The sequence below is a fragment of the Thalassophryne amazonica genome, unplaced genomic scaffold (genome assembly GCF_902500255.1).
Source record: "Thalassophryne amazonica unplaced genomic scaffold, fThaAma1.1, whole genome shotgun sequence".
Lineage (NCBI taxonomy): Eukaryota > Metazoa > Chordata > Actinopteri > Batrachoidiformes > Batrachoididae > Thalassophryne > Thalassophryne amazonica.
In genome coordinates, this window is record NW_022986278.1 from 207,404 (window position 1) to 220,198 (window position 12,795).

The 12,795-nt window shown below is 42.3% G+C and overlaps 1 protein-coding gene across 1 annotated transcript in view; it reads right to left on the minus strand.

Annotated features, from left to right (window-relative positions):
* LOC117505956 (cGMP-dependent protein kinase 1-like) overlaps positions 1–12,795 on the minus strand; it is a gene marked incomplete at its 5' end in the record, with an annotated part of 94,350 nt that overhangs the window by 30,455 nt on the left and 51,100 nt on the right. The window contains 2 exons of the mRNA XM_034165496.1: positions 4,054–4,195; positions 7,182–7,271. Coding sequence (XP_034021387.1) covers positions 4,054–4,195; positions 7,182–7,271 — 232 coding nt within the window. The remainder of the gene's footprint in view (positions 1–4,053; positions 4,196–7,181; positions 7,272–12,795) is intronic.

Consider the following 12,795-nt stretch of genomic DNA (forward strand, 5'->3'; position numbering starts at 1 on the left):
TCCGGAGCCACAGCAGTTCGGACCCAGGGACCCCGCCGACACCCCCCAGGTGGCCGCGACAAACCAAGTCTGTGAAGAAAGAAAACATAAGGTGAGTCCAACTCCACACAGAGAGACACAACTCAAAGGTGCACGCAATCAGCAAACACTTCCTGGCTTAAATCTATACATCAGCTTCTCACCCTGCAGGCACGGAACAACTCAGTTCAAATCTCCACTGCAGCAGAAGCTGATTAGACAATTAGCATAACGTGACAGCTCAATAACACAAGGTGTGAGGGACACCAAATCCACTGTCATTACTTCATAAAAGTCACCAAAACCAAATTACCTCAGGAAGTGTGCTGAAGAGCGTGAGACCTCACCCAATCCTCCTTCACAGACTGTGGCGTCAAACCTGGAGCGGTCTCTGCGTCCGTGATGGTGAGATTGTTCTCCTGACGTCGATCTCACACGTCTGCTCACAAGGTCGAGTCTCTGGCAATCACACACTGTGCATTCAAGGTTTAAATGCAGCAATCTCTGATTAAGACAAAATACACCACAGCTGTGAGCCCTGATGACCTGCATGTGAAAACAAGCCTCAGGTGTTCAGGGTGAGGTCCTAATGCTCAGCCACTCAGTCCTGAATGCATACCACCTGGTGGGAGAAACAGAAAACAAAAACCAAGCCAGCCAAACACCCCAGCCCACAACACAATCAATTAATCAATTTCATTTAATTAAATCATTTCCTAAAATGCATTGTCATCGTCAATCATTGTCCTCATTATCATTACTGATTGATACAGCCACATGATTGGATAAATTACCCATTGCACATTGCCCAATAAATAATCAGCGCTTGTATTATCAAACTGTAAAGTAACAATCAAGAATCATAATTTAAAATCGTAAACCCACAGCCAACCAGCTTACAGCTTCAATACACATGAATTAAATGGACATTCACGCCCACACCATATACACAAAGAGTGCCCCTTTTACCCACATCGTACTTACAACTCATCCCGGTCAAACTACACACAATGCCCCACAGTGCCCATAGTCTCTTCACAAGCGCAAGTAGTGACGTGAGGCATAGGTAAAGACGCCCAACAGTGTGATCGCATTAATACACAAAAGTCTTACCGGCTGCCTTTCACAGATTGTTTGCGGGCACACGCGCAGTTGTTTGAAGTCAATCAGAAGGAGCGTAGCCTAAGACTCGCCCCGCAACCACTACTTGTTGTTATAGTAACATCCGGTATGAATGAAGTCCGCCACTATAAAGGGCCCGGGTGCACCAGCCGACAGTTCCGCCCGGGGCAGCGCAAACGGCAAACAGCTCATCAGCGCGACATTGACCCATCTACTGAATGGCAGTGTGAACAGTGCCATCCAGTAGATGGTAGTTCAGTAGGGCTGCTGAACTGAATCACACTTAAACAGAATTTTCAGTTTTGCAAATGCCTTTTTTTAACAAATGAAAAAAATTACATATTTTACAAATACACAATTATTTGTAAAAACCAACGCACACTATACTGTAACTTGTTGTTGGTTTTTACATATAATAAATGAACCAATCAGTGATGAGTGGAGGCTCATTTTTCTCATTTTGGCATCTGTGTATGTTAATGTTCAAACCTTTAATTTATTTTAAAATTAAAATATATGTGTTAAATTTTCACTTTGTAAAAATGAGAGTTGCAATTAATCGAGATAAACTATCCGGATAAATTTGGTTTATAAAACAAAACCATAAGACAAACTTGCTTTGCTTCTCAAGACATCTGCCTCACATCTGGACCATTGTATGTTGAATGTAAATGATTTTTGTTTTTGTTTTTTATAGGCTCCTTCTGCGGGAGTAGAGCTGAGCTCAGCTCCTCACAGTTCCCTGACTTCTGCAAATTACGTCACAGACACGAACCAACATGTATGATTTTAGGGTTTACAGATGTTTTTGACAGTGACTAGCTGGCAAAAAATGCGGGCTAAGTTAGCAGAACTAAATTTAGTGAAAGCTAATTGGTCTGCTGGTGTTTTTTGAAGTTAGCTAGAAAGCTAATCTGCTAACAAAAAGTTAGTTCTGCTAATTAGCGGTTAGTGGATTAGCGGAACTGTGCCCACCACTGCAATTCACACATACCTCAAGGCCACAAAATTATTGTGGAGCCCATAAATCCCAACTACAGACTTTTTGTCCTTAGACAGACGTTATCGGGGCATTTGCAGCAGAACATCCAGGTTCTGCACAAGCTTCTTCCCCTCATGTACAAAGTGTGCCTAAGTACAAAAATGTGGCGTACGTCCATCTCCATGTCAACGTTTAGATGTATCAAAAGTGAAATGACCGTGGAAATGTGCAGTTGTGTCATGCAAAAATCCTGGCTGGTGTATGCACGTTTGTACAGCTGTTGTTCCACTGCCGACACAGAGGTACGACGCACAACTGTGGCCATACCCCGTCCCAGAGCAAGGATCCAGGGGTTGTCTGTGACCACGCTGTGCTTCCTGGCTACAAGGGCATTCAAGTGGGAGCTGGCTGATTGGTCAAAAGTGTGCCTGTTAACCTTGAGCCAAACCTTGTGTGGAACGCAATCAACCGAATGTCACATCACATCCAAATGTCATCACATTCCAACTTTAAAGCGCTATTTGCAGAGACAGCCAGTTTCCCTAATGTGATCAGAGCTATTAACTACACACATGTTCACATCATATGTGATGCGCAAATGTGCATCAGGCTGGAGGTTGGCATGGTGCATGATGGCAACTGCTTGCTGTGTAAATTTGAGTAACTGACCGAACGTAAACCACCGCGGCCACATTTGGGCATGTACACATTCAGATATGCTTATTATTAATGTCTTTTTTTTATTTTCGCTTGATGGTGAGAGCTGCAGAGCTTCTTAACAGGCTTCCTGTAGTTCCACACCTGTAGGCAATCCATGGGTTTCCTGCTGAGAACCATGGCCTCAGATTTAGAGGTGCTGATCCTCACCCCAGCCGCTTCACACTCGGCTGTGAACTGATCCAGTGAGTGTTGGAGGTCACATGCTGATGAAGCCAACAGGACCACATTATCTGCAAAAAGCAGTGATGAGAGCCTGAGTCCACCACCTGGAAACCCTCCTCCCCACGAGTATGCCTTGATATCCTGTCCATGAATATCACAAACAGGACTGGTGACGAGGTGCAGCCCTGGCAGAGGCCAACGCCCACGGGAAATGAGTTGGACTTCCTGCAGAGGACGCAAACACAGCTCTTGCTATCAGCTGAACCCTCCTTTCCAGCACCCTGGAGTAGACTTTACCAGGGAGGTTGATCAGTGTGATGTCCCCTGTAATTGGCACACACTCCCTGGTCCCCCTTTTTAAATATGGGGACCACCACCCCAGTTTCCCACTCCATAGGAAATTTTGTTCCACTTTGTAAATTTCACAAGGTAAAATGACAAGAAAGAAAGAAATGTTGAATCTTGAACGTGCCTTTGTGTTGGATTCAATTTACCCATAAATCAAAGTTTATGGCATAAATCACCTGTGTGTCAGTTATTCAATGATCCTTTTATTATTGGGTGTTTTACTATCATTTTTGGGCTGATGTCATTGATATCTAAGGTTTGAAATATTACATATTTTATTCTGGGATGCTGTGCATAAACATTTGTGAATAAGACAAACATTATCCTTAATTTTGGTTTTGGTTATAATTTGTCTGTTAAGACAATGTCACCTTTATAGAATTGTGTTCACTGATTGCATATTGTGTGAAAAGAACATGAAATGTTGTGTTCAGTAGGAACACAACAGGTCACAAACAAGAACAAAATGTGACTACACACTGTTCAAACCCATGTTAGCGATTGACAAAACTAATGGAACAGCTGGTTGTGCAGGGAGGTGGATGTAGTGAAGCATGGATCCCAGACCTGACCTGTCCTGAATACATCACCACAACTTGATATCTGTAAAATGTAATAATAATATTAATAATTGTTCTTCCAAGAATTTGATTCACAACATCACAAATGCTTTATTTCTCAAAACCTGTTTATGATCATACCAATTTGGCGTATCCCCGTTGATCCAGTATGATGTTTTCAGGTTTGAGGTCTCTGTAGATGATTCCTCTCGAGTGCAGGAAAGCCAGAGCCTCAACAACACAGCCTGTGTAGAATCGTGTTGTGCCGTCATCAAAGGATCCCCTGGAGCAGGAAGAACCCTTTAAACAGTTTCATTCTTTTTGACTGTTAAATGTGATGTATTATACGCCCTTTCAACATAAACAACAGTAGCCTTCATTTCCACCAGGGCCCATGATTAGCAGCAAAGACTTTATAAACTGCACAGGAGAAAAAAAAAGCTCATTTCTAACTATGTGCTTACTCAAAAAACTTCTTGTCTCTACCTAAGTTCAAAGCCAAAACAAGAGTCCAAAGACCTGTTGTTCGCGAGTTTGGGTTCAGTACAGCATGCCAGAGATTTGGTCATACCATTAGTTTTAAGAAGACAACTGTCCTATCTCTAACTGGTAATCTAAGCTTCTTGATCAACAAAACAACACTCAATAATGTTGACTCCTTCACATATCTTGCATCAACAATAATGTCTATTCTTTGTCTTGATAACAAATTGACTATGAGACTTGGCAAAGCTTCCACTGTGTTTGGAAAACTTGCGAAATGTGTGTTTAGAAATAGGAACCTTACCATCAAGACCAAAATCAGAGTATATGAAGCTTGTGTTTTGAGCATACTTCTGTATCGCTCTTCATGCTGGACAACTTATCGCTATCAAGAACAGCGACTCTGCTTTTCACACAAGATCATTAAGAACTATAGTTGGTGTCACTTGAAAAGACTAGAATACCAACGAGGACCTTTTTCACATTCCAGCCCTCTATCAGGCATCCTGAAATCAACTAGACTCAAGCGGGCTGGGCATGTCCACAGAATGCCAAAATCTCACCTACTTCGGTGCATTCTCCATAGTGTTCTCAAAGATGGATCAAGGGCAATTGGTGGACATTGCCTTTGGTACAAGGTTCTGAAACAAGATCTGAGAACCTTCCAAACAAACATCTGTATACACTGATCATGATGCTTGGTGGGGCTTACTCAGGTAGAGTATCAGGGTGGATAAAGAGGCTAACCTGGAGAGACTCAAAAATACTGATTCGCCTGTCAGCTATAGATGATGATGATGATGATGATGATGAACTGTTTCTTCTCTGGCATAGTCAATAATGACTGACGCTGACCTGACTTGATTGCTGTTGAAACTAATATATGAAATAAGTGCAAATTATTGGGTTAACAGATGCCAACATAGCCTGAAATAGGAAGATCACTGATCCTGTCTACATCTATCAAAATCTTAAATATTTATAACCAATTACTCATATTTTTTTCACTGTGGGCAGGTGTCAAGTCCTGCTGGAAAATGAAAGCAGCACCGCATAAAGATGGCCATACGTGAACATAAAGGACAGGCACCTGGGGCTCCCACAAGCCACTGGGAACCATGATGAAGATGCAAGAAGGTCAGCCACAACCAAATACCTCCAGAAAATAACACAGGTGCTGAGAAACCAGCTCAATGGTAGGAATAAGATCAGAACAAAGATTTTTGAGGGGTAGAGTCACAATCCAGGATGAGACGAGGAGCACACATTAATACATCAGAAAGATGGCCCATCGAGATCACCTGCAACAAGAATGCCTCAGGCAGCTGAAGACAGATGGTGATAAAGAACAGGAGATGGAGGTATCATGGAAGACCAAGCCCCTCCGTGGGACATACCATCAACAGACAGAGGAAGTGGCTGACATCAAGACCTCCAGCTCCTCACTGGCAGCAGATGAGGATCAGCAACTCTAAAGCTGAGGCCATGGTTCTTAGCAGGAAACTGATGGATTGCCTACTCTGGGTAGGGAATGAGGTCAAGTACCTTGTTCATGAGTGACGGCACAATGGAGCACAATGGGTGAGACTGGCTGGAAAATCAGTGCAGCAGGAAAGGTCTTGCATTTGCTCTGTAATACTACTGTGATGAAAAGGGAGCTGAGTCAATCTTCATTCCTACTCTCGCCGATGGTCATGAGGGTTGTTGGGTCATGACCAAAAGAACTAGATTGCGAGTACAAGTGGCCAAAATGGGCTTCCTCAGAAGCGTGGCTGGTGTCACAAAGTGAGAAAGTCGGTCATCCGTGGAGAGCTCTGAGTAGAGCCGCTGCTCCTTCACATTGAAAGGAGCCAGCTGAGGTGGTTCAGGCATCAGGATGCCCCCTGGGTGCCTCCCTAGGAAGGTGTTCCAGGCACGTCCAGCCAGGAGGAGACCCTGGGGAAGACCCAGGACTAGGTGGAGAGATTATATCTCCACACTGGCCTGGGAATGCCTCAGTATTCCCAAGTCAGCAGTAGTTATTGTGGCTCCTGCCGGAGCTGTTCCCCCATGAACCGATATATATATATATATATATATATATATATATATAATATATAAGACAAAAACTCCAGTTAAGCTGTAGCAACATCTCAAGAATGATTATTCTTTCTTGAGATGAAAACTGAGTTCAGGAGAAACCTGAACTCAGTTTTGACCTTCATGGCAAAAGCTATGAATACTTACATGCATGTGATTGCTTAGTTTTTTATTTTTAATCAGTTTGCAAAAAAATTCAAATAAACTTTTTTCATGTTGTCATTATGGGTGTTGTGAGTAGAATTTTTATGGAAAAAAAAATAAAATAAATAAAATTAGTTCCTAAAGTGTGATCCAATTACTACAGTTACCACCTTGGACTGAGTCTGCTGTAATATATTAATCTGATGCCAAAATATGACCATCAGGCATTGCGAAGGTTTTGCATCTGTCTGTCCGTGCTCAGCATAAGTCCAGTCTTATTACTGCCAGAATCTTCAAATTCACAGGGAACACTTGTGGGACACAGACCTTGGACAAGTTCAAAGATGGCTGACCTTGACCTATTTTAAGAGGTCAAAACGTCACATTGTTTCCTGTTTTTATGCTTAAATACTGAGGGTATTTTAGCAATGCCTTATATTTTTTATGTCTGAGACTTGATTTACAAAATAGATTCTGTATAATCTAACTGAATTGCATATGTTCTAAGTGGGAAAGACTGCTTTGTGATCCTTCACAGCCAAGTACACCTAACAAAAACACACCTGTCTCTCAGCAGCGTCCACAGTTCTCCTCCGAGACAAGCCTCAAGCAGCATGTAAAGATATTTGGAGTCTTTGAAAGTCTGATACAATCTGCAAGAAAAAAGTTTAAAAGGGCAATTTAAAACTGTACCTATATTGTTTTGTTGTGAAAAGACAAGTTGGACCTGAGGACCCAAAAACATTCTTGTGGACACATTTTTCCTTGCAGAAAATGACTAATTGCACATGTAAATGTACTTATAACACATGTGATTCATGTCTAAGTGACAGAAGTCTGTTCATGTTTGTTCTTCCATCTGCTGTTGGAGTCGATGTTGTCCGCTGTTGCAGTGTGGCCTTACGCTGCTAATCTAATTTAGCCTATTAGTAACAAGCAGCTGGTTACCTTGGCATCCAACAGAGTGTCTGTGACCCCGTTAGTTGCTGGCTGGTATGAATGGTGCCAAAGTGTTTTGGGACATCCTTCTGTCAAGGAGCATTGTGGAAGCCATGTGATGGAAACCATGTGATGGAGAGCTGAGGTGCAGATTGTGCCATTCACAGAGCTGCAGTATCTGGGCAAAGACACAAAGGCCCACCTAACCCTAACCCTTAATCCTGTGAGGAGATGAAGGCAGCCAGTGGGCTAGGGGTTAGGGCCAAGGGTTTAGTGTGCTACGAGTGCCGTGAGTTAGACGCCTGCATTGGGATTTGGGTCCCATGGGACCCAAGCAAATCTCGTGGGAGCAGGAAGTTAGAACTTTACAGCAGGCAGGAACAGGTGACTAAAAAAAACCCTGCAGGATCAGGAGCGACAGGAAGACTCACTATTCTCATAGGAGAATAGTGTAAAAGTATTCGGCGACCACACGCTACTTTCAGCTTAAATACAATGTTCTTAATTTAGCAGGAGCAGCAGCAGATACACATACAGTCACAGACGCTGCTGCAGTGGGAGTTAAGACAGCAACCCAAAAGTCCCACTTTACTGCATGCCCATATATGGCACACAGATATGACAAATATGAAAATAAATGAAAACAATGAAATAGGAGCACTATTCCTGACCACTGCGTTAAAAGACATATAGGCCATGAAAAACAAAACAAACAACCCCATGAATCTCTTTACTAACAGCCAAAATTACGTGTTTTCTCCTGCGGGACAGAAGAATCAATCAATCAATCAATCAATTTTTTTTATATAGCGCCAAATCACAACAAACAGTTGCCCCAAGGCGCTTTATATTGTAAGGCAAGGCCATACAATAATTATGTAAAACCCCAACGGTCAAAACGACCCCCTGTGAGCAAGCACTTGGCTACAGTGGGAAGGAAAAACTCCCTTTTAACAGGAAGAAACCTCCAGCAGAACCAGGCTCAGGGAGGGGCAGTCTTCTGCTGGGACTGGTTGGGGCTGAGGGAGAGAACCAGGAAAAAGACATGCTGTGGAGGGGAGCAGAGATCGATCACTAATGATTAAATGCAGAGTGGTGCATACAGAGCAAAAAGAGAAAGAAACAGTGCATCATGGGAACCCCCCAGCAGTCTACGTCTATAGCAGCATAACTAAGGGATGGTTCAGGGTCACCTGATCCAGCCCTAACTATAAGCTTTAGCAAAAAGGAAAGTTTTAAGCCTAATCTTAAAAGTAGAGAGGGTGTCTGTCTCCCTGATCTGAATTGGGAGCTGGTTCCACAGGAGAGGAGCCTGAAAGCTGAAGGCTCTGCCTCCCATTCTACTCTTACAAACCCTAGGAACTACAAGTAAGCCTGCAGTCTGAGAGCGAAGCGCTCTATTGGGGTGATATGGTACTACGAGGTCCCTAAGATAAGATGGGACCTGATTATTCAAAACCTTATAAGTAAGAAGAAGAATTTTAAATTCTATTCTAGAATTAACAGGAAGCCAATGAAGAGAGGCCAATATGGGTGAGATATGCTCTCTCCTTCTAGTCCCCGTCAGTACTCTAGCTGCAGCATTTTGAATTAACTGAAGGCTTTTTAGGGAACTTTTAGGACAACCTGATAATAATGAATTACAATAGTCCAGCCTAGAGGAAATAAATGCATGAATTAGTTTTTCAGCATCACTCTGAGACAAGACCTTTCTGATTTTAGAGATATTGCGTAAATGCAAAAAAGCAGTCCTACATATTTGTTTAATATGCGCTTTGAATGACATATCCTGATCAAAAATGACTCCAAGATTTCTCACAGTATTACTAGAGGTCAGGGTAATGCCATCCACAGTAAGGATCTGGTTAGACACCATGTTTCTAAGATTTGTGGGGCCAAGTACAATAACTTCAGTTTTATCTGAGTTTAAAAGCAGGAAATTAGAGGTCATCCATGTCTTTATGTCTGTAAGACAATCCTGCAGTTTAGCTAATTGGTGTGTGTTGTCTGGCTTCATGGATAGATAAAGCTGGGTATCATCTGCGTAACAATGAAAATTTAAGCAATACCGTCTAATAATACTGCCTAAGGGAAGCATATATAAAGTGAATAAAATTGGTCCTAGCACAGAACCTTGTGGAACTCCATAATTAACTTTAGTCTGTGAAGAAGATTCCCCATTTACATGAACAAATTGTAATCTATTAGACAAATATGATTCAAACCACCGCAGCGCAGTGCCTTTAATACCTATGGCATGCTCTAATCTCTGTAATAAAATTTTATGGTCAACAGTATCAAAAGCAGCACTGAGGTCTAACAGAACAAGCACAGAGATGAGTCCACTGTCCGAGGCCATAAGAAGATCATTTGTAACCTTCACTAATGCTGTTTCTGTACTATGATGAATTCTAAAACCTGACTGAAACTCTTCAAATAGACCATTCCTCTGCAGATGATCAGTTAGCTGTTTTACAACTACCCTTTCAAGAATTTTTGAGAGAAAAGGAAGGTTGGAGATTGGCCTATAATTAGCTAAGATAACTGGGTCAAGTGATGGCTTTTTAAGTAATGGTTTAATTACTGCCACCTTAAAAGCCTGTGGTACATAGCCAACTAACAAAGATAGATTGATCATATTTAAGATCGAAGCATTAAATAATGGTAGGGCTTCCTTGAGCAGCCTGGTAGGAATGGGGTCTAATAAACATGTTGATGGTTTGGATGAAGTAACTAATGAAAATAACTCAGACAGAACAATCGGAGAGAAAGAGTCTAACCAAATACCGGCATCACTGAAAGCAGCCAAAGATAACGATACGTCTTTGGGATGGTTATGAGTAATTTTTTCTCTAATAGTTAAAATTTTGTTAGCAAAGAAAGTCATGAACTCATTACTAGTTAAAGTTAATGGAATACTCAGCTCAATAGAGCTCTGACTCTTTGTCAGCCTGGCTACAGTGCTGAAAAGAAACCTGGGGTTGTTCTTATTTTCTTCAATTAGTGATGAGTAGAAAGATGTCCTAGCTTTACGGAGGGCTTTTTTATAGAGCAACAGACTCTTTTTCCAGGCTAAGTGAAGATCTTCTAAATTAGTGAGACGCCATTTCCTCTCCAACTTACGGGTTATCTGCTTTAAGCTACGAGTTTGAGAGTTATACCATGGAGTCAGACACTTCTGATTTAAAGCTCTCTTTTTCAGAGGAGCTACAGCATCCAAAGCTGTCTTCAATGAGGATGTAAAACTATTGACGAGATACTCTATCTCCCTTACAGAGTTTAGGTAGCTACTCTGCACTGTGTTGTTATATGGCATTAGAGAACATAAAGAAGGAATCATATCCTTAAACCTAGTTACAGCGCTTTCTGAAAGACTTCTAGTGTAATGAAACTTATTCCCTACTGCTGGGTAGTCCATCAGAGTAAATGTAAATGTTATTAAAAAATGATCAGACAGAAGGGAGTTTTCAGGGAATACTGTTAAGTCTTCTATTTCCATACCATAAGTCAGAACAAGATCTAAGATATGATTAAAGTGGTGGGTGCACTCATTTACTTTTTGAGCAAAGCCAATAGAGTCTAATAATAGATTAAATGCAGTGTTGAGGCTGTCATTCTCAGCATCTGTGTGGATGTTAAAATCGCCCACTATAATTATCTTATCTGAGCTAAGCACTAAGTCAGACAAAAGGTCTGAAAATTCACAGAGAAACTCACAGTAACGACCAGGTGGACGATAGATAATAACAAATAAAACTGGTTTTTGGGACTTCCAATTTGGATGGACAAGACTAAGAGACAAGCTTTCAAATGAATTAAAGCTCTGTCTGGGTTTTTGATTAATTAATAAGCTGGAATGGAAGATTGCTGCTAATCCACCGCCCCGGCCCGTGCTACGAGCATTCTGACAGTTAGTGTGACTCGGGGGTGTTGACTCATTTAAACTAACATATTCATCCTGCTGTAACCAGGTTTCTGTTAGGCAGAATAAATCAATATGTTGATCAATTATTATATCATTTACCAACAGGGACTTAGAAGAGAGAGACCTAATGTTTAATAGACCACATTTAACTGTTTTAGTCTGTGGTGCAGTTGAAGGTGCTATATTATTTTTTCTTTTTGAATTTTTATGCTTAAATAGATTTTTGCTGGTTATTGGTAGTCTGGGAGCAGGCACCGTCTCTACGGGGATGGGGTAATGAGGGGATGGCAGGGGGAGAGAAGCTGCAGAGAGGTGTGTAAGACTACAACTCTGCTTCCTGGTCCCAACCCTGGATAGTCACGGTTTGGAGGATTTAAGAAAATTAGCCAGATTTCTAGAAATGAGAGCTGCTCCATCCAAAGTGGGATGGATGCCGTCTCTCCTAACAAGACCAGGTTTTCCCCAGAAGCTTTGCCAATTATCTATGAAGCCCACCTCATTTTTTGGACACCACTCAGACAGCCAGCAATTCAAGGAGAACATGCGGCTAAACATGTCACTCCCGGTCTGATTGGGGAGGGGCCCAGAGAAAACTACAGAGTCCGACATTGTTTTTGCAAAGTTACACACCGATTTAATGTTAATTTTAGTGACCTCCGATTGGCGTAACCGGGTGTCATTACTGCCGACGTGAATTACAATCTTACCAAATTTACGCTTAGCCTTAACCAGCAGTTTCAAATTTCCTTCAATGTCGCCTGCTCTGGCCCCCGGAAGACAATTGACTATGGTTGCTGGTGTCGCTAACTTCACATTTCTCAAAACAGAGTCGCCAATAACCAGAGTTTGATCCTCGGCGGGTGTGTCGTCGAGTGGGGAAAAACGGTTAGAGATGTGAACGGGTTGGCGGTGTACACGGGGCTTCTGTTTAGGGCTACGCTTCCTCCTCACAGTCACCCAGTCGGCCTGCTTTCCCGGCTGCTCGGGATCTGCCAGGGGGTAACTAACGGCGGCTAAGCTACCTTGGTCCGCACCGACTACAGGGGCCTGGCTAGCTGTAGAATTTTCCACGGTGCGGAGCCGAGTCTCCAATTCGCCCAGCCTGGCCTCCAAAGCTACGAATAAGCTACACTTATTACAAGTACCATTACTGCTAAAGGAGGCCGAGGAATAACTAAACATTTCACACCCAGAGCAGAAAAGTGCGGGAGAGACAGGAGAAGCCGCCATGCTAAATCGGCTAAGAGCTAGTAGCTACGCTAAGCTAGCGGATTCCTAAAAACACGCAAAGTGAATAATGTGTAAATAATTTA